General features: G+C 40.3%; 1 protein-coding gene across 3 annotated transcripts; it reads left to right on the top strand.

Moving 5' to 3' along the window:
• The first annotated feature begins 16,577 nt into the window (after nt 1–16,577).
• Nucleotides 16,578–21,185, top strand: LOC148867453 (zinc finger protein JACKDAW-like). Of its 3 annotated transcripts, XM_088981689.1 has the most exons (4): nt 16,578–16,812; nt 17,010–17,204; nt 18,283–18,679; nt 19,823–21,185. In XM_088981689.1, exons 3-4 carry the CDS (start codon nt 18,324–18,326, stop codon nt 20,958–20,960), a joined length of 1,494 nt encoding a protein of 497 aa, XP_088837815.1. In that variant the 5' UTR covers nt 16,578–16,812; nt 17,010–17,204; nt 18,283–18,323; the 3' UTR covers nt 20,961–21,185. The 3 variants fall into 3 exon arrangements, with proteins under 3 accessions (XP_088837815.1, XP_088837814.1, XP_088837813.1); XM_088981688.1 differs by having other exon boundaries at nt 16,578–17,204; XM_088981687.1 differs by having other exon boundaries at nt 16,729–17,204; nt 19,805–21,185.
• The last annotated feature ends 2,669 nt before the right edge of the window (nt 21,186–23,854 follow it).

Genomic DNA, 23,854 nt, shown 5'->3' on the forward strand with positions numbered 1-23,854 from the left:
AATTCTAGATAATCCAAGATTCATGCATGGATAAGATCAAGGGAGATCGGACGGGGGAGATCAAGTCAAGAAGAGTTCGATCCTATCTACAAGTTTGAGATGTTTAGATCAAATCTAATTTCTTTTCTTAGTTCTTTTATAATTTCTCAATGTATTATAAATACTGTTATTTCCCAGAATTATTAATCAATTCCATACTTCAGATTTTCAGAATTTCTTCAAGTTCTCTTCTTCCTATTTTCGCTACCTTTTTCTCTCTCCTAGAGAAATCGGTGTTTTTCACTAGGTGCTAGCGGACGCCCGGTGCTTGCATAGTCAGCTCCGGTTCTCATTGCTTCCACGCTGCATCAGGTGGTATCAGAGCAAGAAATTCGCCCAGTCATGTCCAACACAGACGGTAGCAGTCGCAACCCACCCCGTGACGGAGATCAGGGGTTCCCAACTGTTTGGAGAGCAATCGAAGAGCAGCGTACAGCCACACGTAACATCGAACAACAGTTGGCAGAGGTGACTGAACAATTGCAAACCTTGTTACGGGAGGTTGTCCCACGAATCTGGGAAAATCCACAGCAGATCGCAGGAGACGACCACGACAGACCATCCGTCGCTACTGCGTCCCAACGTCTAGTTCTTGACGACGACAGTGATGATGATTTCGAATTTGGTGGTGCTCCAATTCTTCCCGGCAACGACAGAAACGATAGAATTTGGCACAATCAAGGTAATTTCAACCCCCGTAGGAATAATGATGAATTTAAACTCAATGTAGATATTCCTACTTTTAGTGGAGATCTTGGTATAGAGGGACTTCTGGATTGGATCATAGAAGTCGATAGGTTCTTTGATTACATGGAAATACCAGAGGAACGAAGGGTAAAATTAGTAGCTTTCCGATTAAAGGGAGGCGCATCTGTTTGGTGGGAACGAATGAGAGAGACCCGGATGAGAGAAGGAAGGGGTCCTGTTCGAACCTGGAGACGCATGAAACAATTAATCAGAGGTAGATTTTTACCTCCTGACTATGAACAATATATGTTTGAATCTTATCAGAGGTGTGTGCAGGGTTCTCGTAGTGTTAATGAATATACATCTGAATTTTTGAGATTAGCTGAAAGAAATCAATTACCTGAAAGTGATAACCAGCAGGCAGCCCGTTATCTAAACGGTTTAAGACTGTCTATCAGAGATAAAATTGGTGTACAGATGGTTCTTAGTGTGCAGGAAGCAAGGAACCTAGCCTTGAAAGCAGAATTAATGTTCCAGGACAAGGCACGCAGTGATAATTATCGCCGGTACAGCGGGAGCGACAACAGACCGGCAACTGTCGACAAGTACAAGTAACGCCGGTAAGGCTACTACAGGAGGACATACTCGAGGTAATCCTTCCAACCCTCCTAAACCCAGTAACCCTTATGCAAGGCCTGCTCCTATTAAATGTTTTAAATGTAATGAGGTTGGACATAGATCCAGTGACTGTCCCAGGAGGAAGGCAGTTAATATGGTAGAAAGGGAAGATGAAGAAGATATTGAGGAAGAGGTATATTGTGGACCTGATGGGGAGGATGAAGAGGGTCCATATGAACATGAGGAGTATACTTGTGTGGTAAGAAAATTAATGTTGTCCCAGAAAAGTAAGGATACTTCTCAACGACACAGATTATTTCGTACCAGATGTACTATCAAGGGAAAATTATTTAATTTAATTATTGACAGTGGTAGTCAAGAAAATATTATTTGCAGGGATGTCATCCAACAATTACAGCTGATTCCTGAAAAACATCCCAGCCCATACACAATTGGGTGGATCAAGGAAGGAGGCGGCGTACGAGTGGAAGAACGCTGCAAGGTACATTTTTCAATTGGTAAGTACCATGATAAAGCATATTGTGATATTGTAGATATGGATGCTTGCCATATTTTGTTAGGGAGGCCTTGGCAATTTGATACAGATGCAAAGCACATGGGTAGGAAGAATACCTACCAACTTGAAAAAGAAGGTACACGCTATACTTTGTTACCCATTGCAGAAAAAAATGTTACAAATACTCCAAAGGCACATGAGAAAAATTTCCTTACCATCACCCATCATCATGCTGAATTTGTTAAAGAATGTAAGGATATTCATGAGATACATTTGTTAGTAGTAAAAGGAGAAGATGTTAATGATGAAAATACAATTCCAGCTGAAATATAGGAACTACTGGATGAATTTAATGATGTAGTTCCAGAGGAGTTACCAAATGAACTCCCTCCCATGAGAAATATACAGCACCATATTGATTTTGTTCCAGGTGCTAGTCTACCTAACCTCCCACATTACAGGATGAATCCCAAGGAGAATGAAATTTTACGTGAAAAGGTAGAAGAATTATTGAAAAAGGGACACATTCAAATCAACATGAGTCCTTGTGCAGTACCTACCTTATTAACACCTAAGAAGGATGGCAGTTGGAGAATGTGTGTCGACAGCAGGGCCATTAACAAGATCACCATTGGGTACAAATTTCCCATTCCTCGGCTGGACGACATGCTGGATCAACTAAGCGGAGCTGTAGTTTTCTCAAAAATAGATCTTAGGAGTGGATATCATCAAATCAGGATCTGTCCCGGAGATGAATGGAAGACAACCTTCAAGACTAGAGATGGCTTGTTCGAGTGGTTGGTCATGCCCTTTGGACTAACCAACACACCCAACACTTTCATGAGGCTGATGAACCAGGTATTGCGCCCCTTCATTGGTAAATTTGTGGTAGTCTATTTTGATGATATTTTGATATACAACAAATCTATCACTGAGCATGTGGGACATATTAGGGAGGTCCTGAAAACAGAGGGAAAATAAATTATATGTCAATTTGAAGAAATGCATCTTTATGAATGATAATTTATTATTCCTGGGATTTATTATAAGCAAGGATGGTGTGAAAGTAGATGAGGAAAAGGTGAAAGCCATTAGGGAGTGGCCGACCCCATCCACTGTCACAGATGTCAGGCGATTTCATGGGTTGGCAACCTTCTATAGGCGTTTTATTAAGAATTTTAGTAGTATCATGGCTCCCATTACTGAATGTTTGAAAAAGGGGAAATTTCAATGGGGAGAAGAACAAGAGCAAAGTTTTGCTCTCATAATAGAAAAGTTATGTACTGCTCCTGTTCTTGCCTTACCTTATTTCAATAAATTATTTGAAGTTGAATGTGACGCCAGTGGAGTTGGCATAGGGGTTGTATTGTCTCAAGAGAAAAGACCCATTGCCTTCTTTAGTGAAAAATTATGTGAAATTAGGAGAAAGTGTTCTACTTATGACAAGGAGTTTTATGCTGTGATAAGAGCCTTGAAAACATGAGAACACTATCTAATTGCAAAAGAATTTGTTCTCTATACCGACCACCAGGCCCTAAAATATCTTAGTGGGCAAAAGCAATTAAGAAGTGATTTACATGCCAGATGGTCTGCGTTCCTAGACAAGTTCCCATATAAAATTGTGTATAAGACAAGGCAGCAAAATAAAGTGGCTGATGCACTTAGTAGGCGTGTAGCTCTCATCAAGACCCTCAGCGTTGAGATCGTGGGTTTTGAGTGCCTAAAAGACTTATATGCCCGAGATGAAGACTTCCAACAGGTATGGGAGAAATGTGTGAATAAGCAGCCAACGGAAGACTTCTTTATTTATGACGGGTTCCTTATGAAAGGGGAACAACTGTGTATCCCTTGCACCTCCCTCCGCGAAAAGATCATCAGGGGTTTGCATGGGGGTGGACTAGCAGGACACTTGGGAAGGGACAAAACAATAGAAACTGTTAAGGGGCGATATTACTGACCGAAATTGAGAAGGGACGTCTCTACCATCGTAAGCAGGTGCTATGTTTGTCAGACAGCTAAGGGACAAACCCAGAACACAGGTCTCTACATGCCCCTACCCGTTCCTACTGCTATATGGGAAGACTTGTCCATGGATTTTGTTCTCGGCTTGCCAAAGACCCAGAGGAACATGGACTCCGTCTTCGTGGTGGTTGATAGGTTCTCAAAAATGGCTCACTTCCTCCGATGCAAGAAAACTGCAGATGCATCCGCAACAGCCAAATTATTTTTCAGGGAAATTGTTCGCATACATGGGGTACCCAAGACCATCACTTCAGATCGTGACACACGGTTCCTTAGTCACTTTTGGATGACCCTGTGGAGGTTGTTTGATTCATCACTTAATTTCAGTAGTACAGCCCATTCGCAGACAGATGGACAAACAGAAGTGGTAAATTGAACCTTAGGGAATTTAATTCGCGGCATTTGCCGGGAACGGCCGAAACAGTGGGATTTTGCCATAGCCCAGGCCGAGTTCGCCTATAACAATACAGTGCATAGTTCTATAGGCAGATCCCCATTCTCCATCGTGTACATGAAGGTCCCTAACCATGCACTGGATTTAGTGAAACTACCCAAGGTACGCAACGCCAGTATCTCAGCAGAACAGATGGCAGAACAAATCCGGTCCGTCCAAGACGCCGTGAAGTAGAAGCTAGAACAATCCAATGCCAAGTACAAGATGGCCGCAGACAAACACCGCCGACCTCAAGTGTTTGATGTAGGTGATGAGGTTATGGTCTTCTTAAGGAATGAAAGAATTTTCGTAGGTACCTACAACAAGTTGAAGCCTCGGAAGTATGGTCCATACAAGATCGTGAAGAAGATTAATGATAATGCCTATATAGTGGACCTACCAGATCATATGGGCATATCCAAGACCTTCAACGTTGCTGACCTTCACCGGTACCTGCCAGAGATAACACTTGCCTATCCTCGTCACGACTCGGGGTCAAGTTCTCTCCAAGTGGGGGAGAATGATGGAGGCCCATCCCAAGGCCCATCTCACTCCTAGGGGCGGCAGCTCCTAGGATAAGGCCAAGAGTCCAAGATAATTCAAGAATTCAAGAATTATCAAAATTCAAGAATTCAAGATCCATCAAGAATCCAAAGAATTCAAGACTCATCAAGAATTCAAGAATTCAAAGAATCCAAGACTCATCAAGAATTCAAGAATTCTAGATAATCCAAGATTCATGCATGGATAAGATCAAGGGAGATCGGACGGGGGAGATCAAGTCAAGAAGGGTTCGGTCCTATCTACAAGTTTGAGATGTTTAGATCAAATCTAATTTCTTTTCCTAGTTCTTTTATAATTTCTCAATGTATTATAAATACTGCTATTTCCCAGAATTATTAATCAATTCCATACTTTAGATTTTCAGAATTTCTTCAAATTCTCTTCTTCCTATTTTCACTACCTTTTTCTCTCTCCTAGAGAAATTAGTGTTTTTCGCTAGATGCTAGCGGAAGCCCGGTACTTGCATAGCCAGCTCCGGTTCCCCTTGCTTCCACGCTACGTCAAATTAAGAATGTCATAAAGTTCCTTTTATTTTAATTTTGTTTAATAATTAATATAGTTCAACAATAATACCGATGAAATGATAATGTTTAGGTAAAAAAGTAAATAATGATTTTAAGTTTCTAACCGAAGGCAAAAGATGTCTTGGCGGTAGATTAGACCCGTGCATAATTTACGCTTTATAACCCGGTCCGTTAGGAATATGTCATAGTGCTCCTCTTGTTTCAATATTTAACAAAGATTAGGTTCAGATCCTGATTAATAAATTAATATGGGTCAACAATATTGTCGATGAAATAATATTTTTCAGTTAAAAATATTAAATAATGATTCTAAACTAGATCAGACTCGTATTATTTACACCTCACATCATTTCATATTCTTCTTCTTCTTCTTCTTTTTTTCCTGATCGGGAGTAATATAAGACATCTATGGTTTTGTTTGGTATCATTGATGCTTTTAAAAAAACATTTGATGCTTATCAATACAGATTTTTGATAAAATAGGCCACCGCTTATATAAAAAAAAAATACAATTTTTAGTATTAAATGATAGTTCCATTGTCATTTCTTCATAAAATGCCAAATTTGATGTTTATATTATAAATGCCACACTAATCCAATGCATATATATTTTTTAGTGGAAATGATTATTTGATGTGATCTAATAAAATAATTTCTCAAAAGCCTATATCGATAAACCTCAAACATTTCTAGTAGAAATAGCAATAACACCAAACACAACCTATGCTAACACCAGTTTCTACATGTTTTTGTTTTTGAAACCATGGCTTTCGAATCATCATTGATCCAAATGATCGAAGCTTTCGGACCAAAAACTGTTCAGGCAACTGGGTCTGTTTCACCCTTGACCCAGTTTTAATTTTTCCAAAAACAGTTGATTTTGTCAACAGCCCACTAACCCAGCCAATTGAACCATCAACCTGTTCGATTCAAACAACTGTTTTTGGTCGCTTTTTGTTTCAATTATTTTTATTTTCCTAAAATTGGAATGGGCCATCCATTCAAACTGGCCGATCAAACCATTGACCTAAAAACCAGTGGCCAAAGTAGTTCTAGTTCCAGGTTGGTTTTTAAGGTGATGCTTTGCATCGATGATGATTTCCTAGAAATTGGCACCACATAGGATTCACATCAGGATTTGAAGAATCAGTGATTTTTTCTTGTTTGGTTGGTCGATTATGCCGATTTCTGGGAACCTAGCCAAAAATCGATTATTGAAATCAACCTTTTTCAAGGATCACCTTTTCTTGTGATTTCCTGATTTTTAACTAATTTCAATTTTTGAGGATGACATGGCATCCAATATGGCATTGAATAATAACTAATACAAAAATAATCGGCCCTTGAAAATCAGTACCAAATGGACTCAAAGCTGATTCCTCAAAAATAAGCTTACATGGCATAAATGTAAAGGTGTAAATATGTTGGGTTAGCACGACACGACTTGCATGAGGCTCATGCAAAGTACAGGTCGTGTTGTATCGGCCTGCAAGCCAAGTTGGGCCATGATTCCCTCCCTTGGGATACTTTGGGGGCGGGGAGGTCAGTCCAATATGACCCACGGCCCGAGCCTACATGGGCCCATGTCGTGCCATGGGCCAAGCCATGTTTTTTTTTTATTTTGAAAAATAATAAAAATATAAACACAAATTAAAAATTAGACAAAAAGTAAAAGTTCTTAAAATTTTATTTTATATGAATTTTAAATATATGCAATAATAAAAATAATATAATATAATAAAATTGAAAATAAGATTATATATGGGTTGTATCGGCTATGAGCGACACAGCCCACAATCCATCATGTCACGCTTTGGACGGCATAGCCCAATTTAAACATCTACGTAAATTATATCAAACAACAATTTTTTATGATTTTTCAAAAGTCACAGATTCTAAAAATTAATCGATAAGGAGAAATCAACATCGGATGCCAAACATCACCTAAAGCATTGTTTGAAACGTTGATGTTCTACTAACCAAGAATCATTGTGACATATACTTCAACACCGTTTGATTGATGGTACAATCTTGAAACAGCGCACATGTAACTATGTAAGGCGTAGCATAGTAGATGGCATGTGACATTTTTTTTTTCCACCGGACCGGTACGGTTCATTGATTCCCTCCTTCGTGAGTGTGAATATCGTAGTCAACAAATTTGTCGTGGGATCATCAAATCAAATGGCGCCATTATTGGCTCGATGGGGTTGATGTTCTGTTCTGATGACATGCCGTGAATTTGTAACGGGTCAGACTGATGGTTACTGTTGAAGATTACGACAAATCACATTAATACACTGACCCGCCAGATGAAATGGCTCCAACCGCTTAAAGGAAGTCCTTTTCGTTCTGTCTCTCTTGTTTGGAAAGGAACCGACCTCACTGTGTGTCGACCCGACCCGGATAGGTGTAACCAAAATACAATGATCTGCCCATTTTGGCTTCCCCGCTGGAATTTAGGCTGTGTTTGTTTGCAATGCAATTATGAATCGGATACAAATTTTGAATCGGGTTCAGTTTTGTATTCGCTTGTTTGTGACTATGAATTTTATTTCCATCTGATGTAAAATTTATCTATTATCACTTATTTTTATGTGATAGTAGTGTATTTTTTGTATCTTAGACTCAGCTTGGACTTTGGAAGGAGTACTGATGTAACCGTTTCTGGTCACATACCAATTTTTGTGATGTATTAATTTTTTTTTACTAAGTACCTCGTCATTTGACTTGCTCCCAGGAAAGGATGGTGGAGCTCCCTGGGGGAGAGCTATGCCGAGCTGCCTGAGCTATGCTGGGCTGGGGAGAGCTATGTCGAGCTGGGGAGAGCTATGCCGAGCTGCCTGAGCTATGCCGAGCTGGGGGAACTATGCCGAGCTCCCTGCGGACTGCCTAGGGGAGAGCTATGCCGAGCTCCCTGATGGTGAGTTGCCTTGGTGGACTCGTCATTTGACTTGCTCTTAGGCGGGAGCTGAGGGACCTGTGAGAACTGAATCAGAGGACCCGAGGATATTTACCCGACAGGGACTCTCCAATGTCTAAGTTAGCATTCTGATTGCAAAGAGCTTGGAGAGAAATGAGAGAGATAGAGAGCAGGGATTACCTCCATTTTTTCATCCTCTCTCCCTTGGCTTTGGGGGTTGGAGTCCTTATATAGTGGTGCCCAGTCACATCAGGCGTAACCGCCACTGCCCAAGCCATTACTGCCAGGACTGAGGTGACAGGTGCAGGCTACTGTTGCAGGGTATGGACTCGTTAGGCGTGCCATGCTTTTCAGAGATGGCAGGCACGACGCTGCCTGGCAAGAGATGTGGGTGCTGCCACTAGACCTGTTAGGTACGGTTGTTAGGCAGGAGATCTTCTTGTGATATGCCGAATTGCTCTTCTGTACCGAGCTACCCTGCAAGTGGCGAGATGCCTATGGCGACGAGCTCCTTGGTGGCTACTTGGTGACGAGCTCCTTGGCTAGTTCCTTGGAGAGTTGCCTAGCTCCTTGGCGAGCTCCTTGGTGAGCTCCTTGGAGAGCTGCTGAGCTCCTTGGTGAGCTCCTTGGAGAGCTGTGAGCTCCTTGGTGAGCTACCGAGCTCCTTGGAGAGCTGGTGAGCTCCTTGGTGAGCTGGCGAGCTCCTTGGAGAGCTTCCGAGCTCCTTGGTGAGCTGGCGAGCTCCTTGGAGAGCTTCTGAACTCCTTGGCGAGCTCCTTGGAGGTAACCGCCATGCATGTTGACTAACTTCCGGAACGTGGGCCGGCCTCCACGTATCGTGGGGTATGCATGCCGAGTTTATCGGTGGGCACGTCTTATGGGTTGCCAGGTCGGCCAGGTCGGATCATGTGCCGAGTTGATCTAGGTCAGTTAGGTCGGCCAGGTCGGATCATGTGTCAGGCTGATCCAGGTCAGTTAGGTCACGCAAGCTGAGCCAGGCCGCGCGCAGGCCACGTGCAGGTCGTGCACAGGCTGTGCCAGGCTGGCCTGGCTGGTGCTTGGGTGGGACACCAACTTGATAAGTTGTTGCCTGGGTATCGCCTAGTTGTCACGAGGTGCCACATGTCACAATTTCACTAGAAGGCCAAATATGCCCTCATCAAGTACTGTACATATTTATATGTACACTCTTTCCAAATTAATCCTTAAAAACTAGTGTAAATTTTGTACTTCTTTTTACCTTAATTTTCTCTCTTATCAAAAGAGGACCAATAGATTTGTTTCCCACCTTACTCCCCCCAAAATGAATAACCCTCCTCCCACCTCATTTCTCTTTCTTATTTATAAATTGGGTAAAATACAAAAATCTTTCCTGAAGTTTTTGACAATCAAAAAAACCTCCCCTCTAGTTTCATTTTAATAAATACCTTCCATAAACTTTTGAAAAACTCGACAAAAACCTCCCTTCCGTCACCTTCTTAGACGAAAAACATTAAACTGATGTAGTAATTTCTTCACCATACATGCATCCGTTCTTTGCAGTTTGAAGATGTGAGTTACAGTATAAAGCTGAAGAAGTCTGGTGGATTTTGGTTTTCTGCACCGGAACCCAAGCTTGCTGAACGGACCATACTCAACGGCGTTACTGGGGTTACCTCCTAGCAATGCTCGGCCCATCCAGCAACGGGAACCGACGCTCTTGACGGCCTCGGTAGACAGGCTTCTAGGAAGTTCTCCAGCAGCATCACCTACAATGGGCAAACCTTCTCCAGCTCCATAAAGTGCAAGATTGAGTTTGTGTCACAAGATGACGTACTGTATCCCCACCTCACCGTGCTAGAGACACTAACCTACGCCGGGGAAGTTCTCCAGCAGCATCACCTACAAGCGGGTCAGTATCGGGCAAGAGATGCTGATGAACCCGAGTCTGTTGTTGCTGGATGAACCCACGTTGGGGCTCAACTCCACCACCGCTCAGTGTATCGTGGCAACATTGCAAGGGCTCGCAAGAGGCGGAAGAACGGTGGTGATGATGATAGGTGCCTGATATACAGCGAGACGCCAGTACCATTCTTCCGTAATAGAGGCCTCCCCTGTTGCGCCTCTTGGACATTGCAGGGGCTCGCAAGTATCGAATGTTCGATAAGTTGGTGGTGTTATCGGATGGGTGCCTGATACATAGCGGCAGCACGTCTCAGGCACTCGAATATTTCGGTTCTATCGGTTACATGTCGGAGGTTATTCTCGTCAATCCAACTGATTTTCTGCTAGATCTAGCTAGGGGTTAATTTCGATTCTATCAGCTACATGGGTTGCTTAAAGGGGTAGAATGTTTGGAAGAAACTGCTACATCAGTTTAACGTTTTCCGTCTGAGAAGGTGACAGAAGGAAGGTTTTTGTTTTGTTTTTCAAAAGTTTAGAGGAGGTTTTTATAATTGTCAAAAACTTCATGGGAGGTTTTTGTATTTTATCCTTATAAATTTAGGATCATTTTATTTTAATTACTTCCTGTTTTATTTCTTTAAAAAGATAAAAGATTAAATCCCATGCAAATGAATCTCACACTACAACCAAAGCAAGCCAATAGCAGGTTAGGAAATTTGTCTGATTCATGGGAATAGGAGTCTAGAATTGGAATGAGAATGGATCATTTTGCTTTCAACTGCCTGGTTGAACGAAATTGGAATCTCATCCCTAATATCTTGTTGGAATGATTCATGTGAACCAAACAAATTATCATTTTAATTCTTCGTGAACTGACTTTACTTTCAAATGAAAGCTGGGAAACGCGTAGAGATCACTTCATTTTATTTTTTAAAATAAATAAAACAATACCAAATCTGAAGCAAAACTAAACTAGATTTTAGTATTTTACACTCAGTCCATTTGCACTCCTAATGGGTTAATGGGTTAAGAAACTTTTTATTTCTTCAAAGGAAGAAAGTTGCGAGACACGGGTGGAACAAATTGGCCTGGTTTGAGATATGAGAAGACAGGTGCGTTGTCTCCCTGTAGACACTCTTCCCGTGAGAAGTAGGTAAAGGGGTTCAGCCCTAAAACCACTGGATGGTCCCCTCGACTCCGACACGATGAACCGGAAGACCATCCATCCACAGAAACCCTAAAAGGAGTACGTGGTGGGGATGAGTGAAATTTTCTTCATTGGAGGGAGTGTCCGTCGTCTGGGATTCCACGAACCCTACTTGAGGTCCGGGAGCTCTTTAACTCGCCACGTGCTCGTACGGTTTTGAGGATCAGGACCCTCCATTGGTTGGGCTCCACCTAAAATATAGACCTCAAAGCCAGCATCATCCGGTGAAGTATATTGCACTCCTGCATGTAAATTTAGCATCGATCTACGGTCGAGATTCATCCCACTTGTACCATCGAATTCTAAGATAGGCTGAATAGTCATTCTCCCCAACATCATCATAATTGACTTCTTACGATTAGGAGTAATCAAGCATCAGTCCCATCTTCATCAAATGATGTTTTGCGTTGATTTTGGCCGTGGAACATGTCCAGTGGTGGGCCCAGGATTAGTGTCAAAAACTCGAAGTGACAATCCCCCTCGTCTACATGCCTAGACTTTGAGGATCATGGCTGCTGTTGCCGGGGCTGTTCATTAAACCAATGAAACCGACCGAATTCGACTTCAGTTAGTCGGTTTTTTAGTATTTTTGAGTTCAGTTCGGTTTTAGTTTCATCTTGTATAAATCAATCAAAATTAATTTGATTCGATTATAAATAAATAAATATATATATATATATATATGTATTAAAATTTAATATTTTAAATATGAAAAGTGGGAAAATTTTTACATTTTTTAGTTTAAAATATTTTATATTAAATTTATTTTAATAATATTATTGTACTTTTTAAATTCACATTTAATTTATAAATTTATTTCTTTTGAGCAGACGAACCAAATTTATAAATCAATCCTAACTGATATAACCCGAGTTGACTAGTTTTCACTAATGATTGATCAATTTAGAATGATGAATTCCCTAACCCGATAAAATTAATTCGATTAGCCAAACAGCCTATAACGAAAATGGAGACCCATAAGCACCCCAAACGGTTGGGTTGATTTTGAGAATTAAAAGTTGAAACAAACCCATGCCAATTGATGTAAATTGGATATCTTTCAAGGAAATTTTTTTATTAATACCCTGTACCTTGGGCCTAGTGTTACTTTGATCTCCGAATTTTAAAATGTGATAATTCAGTACCCAAACTTTTAAAACATGACAATCCAATACCTGTCATTAATCAGATGTTAACCTGCGGTTAAGTGACATTTGGAAAAGACACAAGTGTCATTTAATTCTTTATCAACCATCTAAATGTTGACAAAGAATTAACAGTGCCAAATCCTTACCTCTTCCATTCAAGAAAGTTCGGATCACACGCTCGAATAGAAGAGGCAAGGATTTGGGACTATTAATTTTTTGTCAATATTTGGATAATTGATAAAGAAAATTGGATGACATTCAAAGGATATTTATGCTTTTTTTTTGAATGCCACTTAAGGGTTGATTAACAACTAATTAATGGTATGTACTGAACTGTCACGTTTTGAAAGTTTGGATATTATCGCATTTTAATGTTAGGGACCAAAGTAACACTAAGCCCAAAGTACAGAATACTAATTGAGAAATTTCCCCATCTATTATTGATATAGAGATGGAAACCACTGAGATGGAGGTGAGGGCTATCCAGGTTTAGAGCAGGGTGGGTTCAGAAGAGCAGATCCGGGGAAAAGAAAAGAAAGTAGACAATTGGATAGGTTGGGGGGTCGTGGAACTAAGGACTGGCACTGCCACACCAAAAGATGGGTTGTTACCTACATGCATGCAGAGTGCAGACAGAAGCTGAAATGCTTCACATGCCTTAACAAAGTTCACATGCCCGTAATTCCAAATACATGCCGCCATGCAAAAGTCCCTTATTAATATCCACTACAAGCAGAGAGAGAAAGAGAGAGACCTGTGGATGATGGGTTTTTGAAATGTGCTCTTTAAATAGTTTTTGAAAAAACAAATGTTTTTTTTAAATGGGTTTTTAACAAAAAAAAATTGCTTTTTTTTTCTAATGTTTGGATTAATGCTTTTTACATCAGTTGTTTTGTTTGAAATAGAAAAAAAAGCCCAACAGTTTTTCTATTGGTTTTTGGATTAGGTACAAGGTTTTGTTGTCGGTGATTGCCCTGCGTGGCTGGATTCTGTAATTGAAGTAGTAGTGGTAGTTTAGTGGTTCTTTTCTGTTAGGTGATTTTCCTTGCTAGTCGTTATCTGCTCTATATCTATTGTGAAGTTGTTTTTTATCTACTTTTGTTAGAGCTGAAAAGCCTGAAATTGGTTGCAGTGAAAATTTATTTACATTGATGCAAAACTATGATAGTGCAAATGATTTGGGTGCAAATTCTGATTTATCTTTATTTCAAATTTCACCCCATTTTGTTTGATTTTCAATAAAATGAAGAAAAACAAGACTTGGATCAAAATAAAGTAACCCCCAAACAAAATCAAACCACAACTTCCATTCTTTTCATTTGCACCGCATGCATTTAAACCAGTGTAAATAAAATTGCAATGCAACTAAATGGAAATCACTGCAATCTTAATGGAACCAAATTGCGCTCCCATGCACTACTAATGGAAAGCATTATTGTTTACCGAAAAAACAAAGTGAAAAAAAACTACAGAAGCCTGTTGTGAAAACAACTCCCAAACATGGCCTTAGTGCCCATTTGGGAAGGGTTTTAGAACGTGGTTTTCAGGGTTCTGAGCTGGGCCCTACATAGAAATGCCAGAAGCTATATTTGGTAAAAATCCAAAAAGCTAATCACTATGTTATTGATGCCAGAAACATGGTTGTCAAAGTGGGAACTGAATGGTCAGACCGGAAAAATCAAGAATTAATCAAGTGACTGGTTCTGTTTTATCCAAAAACCATTGATTTGGTTAGTAAACCGTTGACTTAGGCGATCAAATCATCCAACGATTTAACAATTTTTTTTTGTCAAAACGGGCTATCTATTCGGTTCAAACTATCAGACCATTTGATCTGACAGTTGAACCCCTAATCGGTTTGTCCCGATTCAGTTTAAAAAACCTTGGTCAGAAATGTAGTTGAAATATAAAGTTACTCTAGATAATTTTCCTGAAACACAAATGCTCAATCAGCACGGCAGAATCACCACACTTTCTCCAATACAAAAACCCTCCCAAACGGGCTCTTAGTAAAATAAGTAAAATATGGTATTATAAATATGGAAGAGCAATAGAGAACTGAGAAAGCGACCTGGGTATTTTGGGAGGAAAATAAAACAACACACAACATCGTTGCAGATCAAACCAAACCAGTCAATCGTTGCTCTGGAGTCTGGGTGGGTTACGTGACGTGTCTCTCTCTCTCTCTCCTTAATTTTTATTTTTTTTATTTTTTTACCACGACGTTTATTGACCATACAAGGCACGTCATAAAAGGAGACGCACGGTATCATCGTCTGTCAGATCTCAGGAAATAGCAAAACTGCCCCTGGGATTTCACAAATATTGGACAAATGCCCCCCGCTGCACGTGATCTAAGAATTTTGTCGGGTCCCTTTCGCGAGGGATTCGACGAGCGCCCTCCCGTGACTTCTGAGGCTACTTTCGTCATTTAGATGAGTCACGGCGGCTGGTTTGGTACAGTGCTACTTCGGAGATTTGTTGAAAATGTGGGTGCCATTTCTTCTGTTCCCTCTCTCTCTCTCTCTTTTTTAATTTTTTTATTTCAAAATTCTGTATGGCTTTGGAAGAAAATAGGAAAATATCGCCGCAGAATCGGACAAAACTACAACCATCCGCCAGCAAGGTTCAAACTCAGAAAAATTATTAAATAATTTCATGCTTTCATGCTCATCTCTTAACGTGAGTTACAAACTACCCTCATCTTTTCGGATATATCCCAAAACGCCCTAGGCTACCCCTAATGATTAAAAAAAACGATTAAGAAATAAAAGTATAGATTAGCTAGTTTCAATTTAGTTGAAAGTTTAAGAAAAAAATAAAGGAAGACTGAGGAGTGGTTGAATTTGCTGGACCGAATGGATTTTGTTTTCTCTCCAGCAGAATCATTCAATCTAAAATCTTAAGTTGTTAAATGAGGTTATTGAATCGATTTTTATTTTTTAATACATTCTTTTAAATATTTTAATTTGAAGTACGAATAAATAAGAGATGGGATTCAATGGTTACACCATTCTCACAGCCTTGTATGTTTTTTTCATAGGGAGATATTTTCAATGCAAAGCTGCAAAACATTATATGTAAATAGTGTGAGCACAGTCTTGTAAGGACCAATAAGAACAGACCCACCTTTACCTTAAATTGAAATCTAATTAATTATAATAGTAACAACAAGGATCAAACGCTAAATCATTTGATCAAACAAACTCTGATACCATCTCAAAAGAATCCTTATAACCTAAAAGCTTAATCTACTAGGTGAGGTCCCCCTAATAGTTTTTTGTTCTCTTACATTAGTGAATAAGCCATTCAGTTAAGCTATATTCAGCTGTTGAATCATAACCACAGCAAACTTGGGTACTGAAATTAATTTCATACAAGCCAACAACCGTTCAGTGTATTGACCAGTGGTACTGCACAAAATGATCAACAAAGTAGTCATTAGCACAAGTAAATCATGGTCTCACAGCAATGGAGTATTTCTACTTTTGGCAGAAACGAAATGCATGTAATTGCATGCAAGCTTATTGACCTAGACCCCAACCGTTATTCAACCTTACTTGTAATAAGCACTGTTTCTTTCCATTTTATAAAGGAAAACAAAAATAATGTCTACTAACTTTTGTAAAATTGTAATAACTGTGAGTAGAGTCGTGTCTCCAAGCAATGGTCAAGGTCCCACCCGTGAGTTCTCTGCCCGTTCCGTCAAGAAAACGATCGGACTGACCAAGGGATGCTGATTATTGGATGCATGTTTACTTGTTCCACCCTTGTTTTATTTGAAGAACTTAGCTTTTTTTTTCTTTATCTTTTGCTCTTTTTTTCTTAGCCATTTGATTAGAATAAGATAAGCTAGCTAGGCTTAGCCGATTCATGGTAGGAGAGGAAATTTAGATGCATTTAGCGCACAAAAGTTGAATTTTGAGTAGAATTAACAGGGTAAATGACATTCTTTCTCTAGTAAGATGAAAAAGTATTATTAATAGAGGACTGAGACTCTGGAGTCAATTCGAGATAGAAAAGGGAAATAAAGAGAGATAGAGGGGCAATTGTTTGATACCCAGAAAAAAAAATTTTAAAAAAAAAAATTGAAGGGCATATGTAGCCCATGTAGGTTATGAACATAATACATATATTTAAAAACAAAGCCAAAGGAAGAGCCGGTTCTGATGTTCTTCTCTTGGCAGCAGGAGGTTTCTTCTTCTCCAGAAATGAAGGAGAATTCCCTGGTTTTTGTCTTCCTCTGGTAAGAGCAAATCCCAGCATTTGTGTTCACCGAAAAAACAAACCCCCTTTAGAAGAGCACCATCAACAAGAAATCAAAAAAGAGAAAGAAAGAACCAAGAAAGCATAGAGTTTGAAAAAAAAAAAAGAAAGAGAAAGAAAGACAAACTTCAATTATAATCACTCAATCAATCCCTCCTCCCATGTCAAACATCACAGGTGATGGTGGGAGCTTCTCTTCTGGCAACACTGGAGAAGTCCAGCAGCAGCAGCAGCAACAACAACTACAGCATCGCTTCCATGGCTCCAACTCTGGACCTTCCACCACAACTAACAGTAATGGCTCCACTTCCCACCACCACCACCACCACCAGCAGTCGGTCAAGAAGAAAAGAAACCTACCAGGAAATCCAGGCAAATTCAACTTCTCCTTCAACCTTCAGCCATTATCATTGTTTCCTAATTCCTAGTACCTAATTTTAGCTTCATCTTTTCATCTCTTAGATAATTAAAACTAAGCTTCTTTTTTTTTTTTTTTTTTTTTGAGGGGCTGCTCAATTCAATCTAAGTGATCCATGAAGATGTTCTTCTTTAAACTTTGGATTTCTTTGTTTTTTTTTTTTTTTTGGGAACTGAAATGGGTTTAAAAGAGGATTTCTCTCCAGTTTGGTTACTGAGTTATTTATTTATTTATTTATTTTTATCCTTGGATTTTCTCTCCTCCGGTTTTAATGGCTTGCATGTAATTCCGGACGTGGATGTCACGGATTTGATTCTTCCTCAAAAGCACCAAGAGGAAAAGCTTTGCCGATTTGGGATGCGAGTTCTTGAAGTTTTAAAATTAACTTTGGCTTTTGAAATGGGAAACTACTGAACTTTTTTTTTTTTTTTGGTTGTTGAAGGGTTCAATTATTGACTGGAAATTCCAATAATTGCAGTGAACTGTTGTTAACTCTATTCCCTTTTCGCTTAAATTAGTTTTCTTTATTTTTTCCTTTAAATTTCTCCAACTGTTTTAGATTTTCAGAGTACTGATCGGGAATAATATCCGTATCTGATTTTATTGCTGACTCTCCTTTTCTCTCTTTTTTTTCAAGCTTACTGTTCTAAGGTTTTTCTGATTCTCTCCAAATTAAGCAAATTTGATCTTGTTGTTAATTAAACTATTATTATCAGTCCTAATATTTAGTTTAGATAAGGTTTCCTTTGTAGACATACTCCCACGAGTCTGTTCATCAGTCATGCATCGTCATCAATGCCTACTTAGTTCCCTAAATTTAGAATTATTCAACTTCCGCTGGAATTCAGTTAAACCCATGAATTAAAGGACACTGAAAATTGGTCGAACACTTGGTAGAAAAAGATATAGATTCTAAGTTCTTTGATGGGCTGTGAAGCTTTCTTGGATGTGAGAATTGATGAACAAAACAACAGGAGACTGAAGGAGAAACATGGTGATTAGTAATGGGATTTTTGCAATTTACATGTGCAGACCCAAATGCGGAAGTCATCGCTCTATCGCCTACAACCCTGATGGCGACAAACCGGTTCATATGTGAGATCTGCAACAAGGGGTTTCAGAGGGATCAGAACCTGCAATTGCACCGGAGAGGCCACAACCTCCCATGGAAACTCCGGCAGCGGACGAGCACCGAGATCAGGAAGAAGGTATACATATGCCCCGAGCCATCCTGCGTCCACCACAACCCAGCTCGAGCACTGGGCGACCTTACAGGAATTAAGAAACATTTCTGCCGGAAGCACGGCGAGAAGAAGTGGAAATGTGATAAATGCTCGAAGAAGTATGCGGTGCAGTCGGACTGGAAAGCTCATTCGAAGATCTGCGGCACTAGGGAATACAAGTGTGACTGTGGAACCATCTTCTCCAGGTTTACACTCATAACCTTATTAGTTATTACAATCTTCTCATGGAAATAACAACTACAATCTAATTCTAACAAAGAATTCAAATAAATGAATGTAAGGACCCGTTTGGTTCGTGGGAATAGGATTTGGAATCGAGATCGGAAATTTGGAATGACCCATTCGGATTTCAACTGTTTAGTTGGGCAGAATGGGAATCCCATCCCCCTCTCTCGTGAATGAAATCCCACTTCAACTTATTTCAATTCTAATTTGGATTCCTGATTGAACCAAACAGACCATGAGAATTAGACCATTTCTATCCCAACCGATTGCAAATCAAAACGGACCCTAATTTTCTCAAATGATTGGCATTAATATAATATGAAGGAATTAAAAAAAGGAGAAAGCAAATGATCAGTTTTTTCTTGTTCCGGGCCTATCTCAAATGTTTTTGTACCGCAGGCAACACCTGAATTAGTGTAGTATATTTATATTAGTTTTCCAAACAAGGTAAATTTGGTAAATGGCCGACAAAGTGAGGAAACCTTTTCACATTTACTTTAAGATACCTTTTATGCTTTTGAGATTGTCTCTACATCGAACACTTCTGTAAAGAGAAGACAAATTATATTCTGTGGGTAATTTATTTTGTGATTTTATTGAGTTGTAGAGCGCCCAAATTAAATGTCTATAACGTCCCTAATGAATTGCTAAATACCCACATTCCTACATGACTGATACTGATGCTGCTCTTATATCAAGCTGTTGTTCTACCTTTATGAATTATAATCAGTGATCTACAATCCCATTAAACATCCTGTTCTTTGTAGTCTTTACTGTAAGATTATTATTCAAACCTAGTTTACCAATTAAACTTAGATTCTCTGTAGGACCGGACAAATTTGCAATAAATTCTCGTCCTTTTGGCACAAAAGAGTTTTCAGTCCTAAGTACTTAAAGCAGGATATGCATAGGATTCATGCATATATATATATATATATATATATATATATATATATATAAAAGACTCTCTCTCTCTCTCTCTCTCTCTCTCTCTCTCTCTCTCTCTCTCTCTCTGTTACTGCACTATCTCATTGTGTCTGGTAGATGTCTTAAGATTAATGTATATACTGACTGACCTGAATTAGTCAACTCCCTCCATGCAGACGAGATAGCTTCATCACGCATAGAGCTTTCTGTGATGCATTAGCAGAAGAAAACAACAAAGTGAACCAGGGCATAGTGTCCAGCTTTGGAAGAAGCTTACCAGGCCAAGTCTCTGAGCTCATGTCGTCCATGCCCATAAACACCACCAACAATGCATCGATGGGGATATCCGAATTTAACCATCCCCACGCCAAGAACCCTCTCAAGCCCCTAGTCAATGATCTAATGTCTATGCCACTCAAGTCTCTGAACATGGCCGGCGGCATGTTCTCCAGCAGCGCCGGAGCCCTCCTCGGCAGCCCAAGAGGCATCAATTCATCCTCCTCTTGCCTTCAGCTCAGTGCCAACAGCTCGTCCAGCTTCGACGGCCTCAACGACACTAAGAACGGGCGCCATCTCGTCGGATCGACCTACATGTCCGCCACAGCTTTGTTGCAGAAGGCAGCTCAAATGGGTGCAACCGCAAGCAGCAACATCAACTCCTCCGTGATGCAAAAGAGCTTCCTATTGGGCATGACGGGGACTGATCAGCTCTCCGGCCTGAGACCATCGGCTTACGGAGGAATGCAGCAGGACAACAGCTTGTATAATCACATCCAACAACAACAAACAGACCACTCACAACTAGCTGCGATAGAAGGTGGAGGATTCTCGAGCCAGTTCTTGCAGAAGTCCACACAAGAGACGTCGTCGTCGACCCAGCTTTTTGTTGAGACCACGGCGGGCGTCCAGAGCTCAGAGATGAATGACATGGGAATATTCTCGGGGATGTTCGCGGGAGGTGATCAGAACCATGGATTCTTGAAGAACATAGAGCAGGAGAACTGCAGTAGTACTGTTATGCCATCACAAGGAAGGAACACCAACCTGGGGCTGGAGATTCCCCCGACTAGACTGAATCCGGCGGGGCCATCGATAAGGTTTGGAGGGAACAGCGGCGGAGATACGATGACAGTGGATTTCTTAGGGATCGGAGGGTCGGGACTGAGGAATTTGCAAGAACAACAACATCAACGGCAACAACAGGGACTGGAATTTGAGGCAATCAGTCAGCAGAGGTTGCAAGGATTGCATCAGTTACAGCAACAGATATCACATGGACAAGCAGCAATGGAAAAACCCATGTGGGATGTTTGAGAGAGAGCTGCTCCGGTCGCTTCGATCTCTTTCATCCTTTTGGCTTGTATATCTGAAGGGTTTCTCTCTTTCTCGTAGATTTCAGTTTCAGCCATGGAAGAACCCAGGTGGCTTGCTAAAGAGCAAGGCACTAAGGACCTTGGCTCTGTTTAGGACAATTCACATCGATCTAGACTTTCGATCCCCGAAAATTATTTTTATATTGACTTGAGGGAACCCCAAAAAGATTGAAGCTCTGTCATTGTCAACTGGTTCAGAGCAAAGCTACTCGGGATCACATTTTCATAGACAAGGGAAGTGTGTATCAGTTCGAACTTCGAAACGACGAGTCGACGACAACTTGATCCATATAGAATTGCAGAAGGAAAAAAGTATTAGGGGTATAGCAGAGAAGGCCCTGTTGGAAATCAAATCTTTCGCAGGCCAGCTCAGGACTCAGGTCAAGACTTTAATAGCTATGAGCCTAGAACTAGAGTCATCAAGCAACCCATGATGAGCAATTAATAAGCCTTCCATCAATCACGACCTAAGATATTTGCTCTACAAAATGTAATTTATTACTCACAGAGCGGCTACAGGCCTACAGCATAATTTATAATTTATGAACCAGGCCCAACCCTAAGAATTGGGCTTTCAAGCTCGAACCATTCAACCCGAACTCAGTTAATATTAAAATTTACCGCATTCGGTTTGGGTTCGAACCCAGATAGCTCAAGTTAGTCAATTTGTACGCATATATATGAGATTATTAAAAAATACGTATGTATGCATATAAAAATGTGTCTATATTTATGGTTGGGCTTAAATTGAGATAAGGTTAAGCCAGTTTCGGACTTCCCAAGGGTTAGGCCTGAATCCAGCCCCCCCAAAAAAAAAATTAAAAACCCAACCTTTTATACTCAGACCCAGCCCGAGGACCAAAAGTTTAAACCCAGCCCGTACATAATTATAAGTTATGACCTACTCATTTGTTCAAGAAATATATGTGGTAAAAGACAAAAACAACCCTGTGTTTTCCACTTTGATTCCATCCGGTTGAGTTCAATTCATGCTGACATACATATCCTTTGAGGGAGATCAATGGCAGGATCCCCAATAAAAATGCATCTTTGAGTGTATAAGTACAAAATTTACCTTATAAATGTAAGTCTCAGTTTGAAAACGGTACAAATATAAAAATGTACGATATAAACGTAAGGTTTAGAAATGTCGTAAACAAGGTTTTGCACTAAATACATTTGCATTTATACTGTTTCCAAATTTAGGCTCAGTTAAGATTGAGAACAATATAAATACAAAGTTTAGAGGTAATATATAAAGTTTTGCACCGAACATATTTGTATTTACCATCTTCTCAAATGGAGCCTTAAAGCTGAATTTGGAAGGAGTATAAATATAAATATGTAGGGTGCAAATACATTCAAAATAATACAAAATACAAGGAGTACAAATATATCTGTACTCCTTCCAAACCGAGCCTTAATGCACTATCTGTATTTACATGCTCCAAATGCATTCTAGCACGATTCAACAGTGGATATATTCAGCTTCGTTTGATTGATGTTTTGATTGTTTGTAAAGAATTGTTTCTTACCAAGTTGGATTTCAGGTGAATACGTGGGCACTGGCAAGGCCCAATTTGAACATAGGCCCAATTACACATTTTCATGGACTGGGCTGGGACTCAGATATACTGCAACGTATTCGAATTCAGAAGGCAGGTTTTATCAACATGTGTAACAAGGGAGTTGGGAGTTGGGACTGTATAATGCAAGAAACTATCTAGGTGAGGTGATAGACTACATAGGCTTGACGACCATCAACATGGCTTGGGAGGCCCATAATTTCTTGTCTCTCCCCCCCCCCCCCCCCCCCGGATTGCTTGAAGATGGACCGCGTGTAGCAGGGGGCCATTCCAATTTCAATTGTTGGTTGAGTGGAATCATAACCTTACTCCTATTCTTAGTGGAATGGCTTCTCCTATTTGAAAAAATGGTACCGAGGAAGACGGGCATTTTCCTACTTTGGAAATGCAGGGGTGTCTGACAGCATACAGGGAGTCGGAGGTAGCATTCCACCGATGTAAAAGTCATGGACCAATTCCTCCAGCCCTTATTCTACGTGTTGTTCTATATGAATGACATTAGACTCAACTTGCTAGATATTACAGAAATTTAATGGTCATTCTCTCTCTTCAGAATGAAATTTCATTTTAAATGATTTTAGTTCTACTTTCCATTTTTATATGAACCAAATAGATTATGGGAATAGATCATTGTGGTTCTAATTCTAAGGGATTTTGATTCCGATGAGGGCCAATTTGGCCCTCCGTTGACCTAGTGACATGTGGCATTCGTCTTTGCTGCATGACACCTAAGCGCTATGTGGATAGATGCGTATCTTGACGAGTCAAGGGGACGCACCCCAGAGTCAGTCCAGGGCACCTCGTCCTTACCGGCCTAAGGGACTTCAGTGTGATGAGCGACCTCTTCGAGGACTTGCTAACCTGCGATACCTCATCAATAGCGGTCAAAGTGACCTCGGCATCGGTAGCGACCTCCTCAAGGACTTGCCGACTTGACTGAGGTCCAGGTGGCGACTTGTGAGACGTGCTCGCCAACCGCTTCCTTAAGTAAGTTATTGTTTCTGATTTCTTTGGGATCATGACACTCGACCATTACACCTGTCTTTCCATATCGTCTGCATCGGAGTTAATCGAACGGACTCTATTTCTCTCCTCCGAACAAGGCGGGTGCGGTTTCCTGAGAATTTTGGATGTGTTACAGGAAGCTCCCAGTTTCTTACGTTTACATAAAGACATTCCCTCCCTGAGAGAAGGTACACACGATTCAGCTCTCAAACACTCTAGCACTCTCGCTCTTTAGCTCTTTCCA

The sequence above is a fragment of the Nelumbo lutea genome, chromosome 3, assembly GCF_056320005.1.
Source record: "Nelumbo lutea isolate HS-2025 chromosome 3, American lotus-T2T, whole genome shotgun sequence".
Taxonomy (NCBI): domain Eukaryota; kingdom Viridiplantae; phylum Streptophyta; class Magnoliopsida; order Proteales; family Nelumbonaceae; genus Nelumbo; species Nelumbo lutea.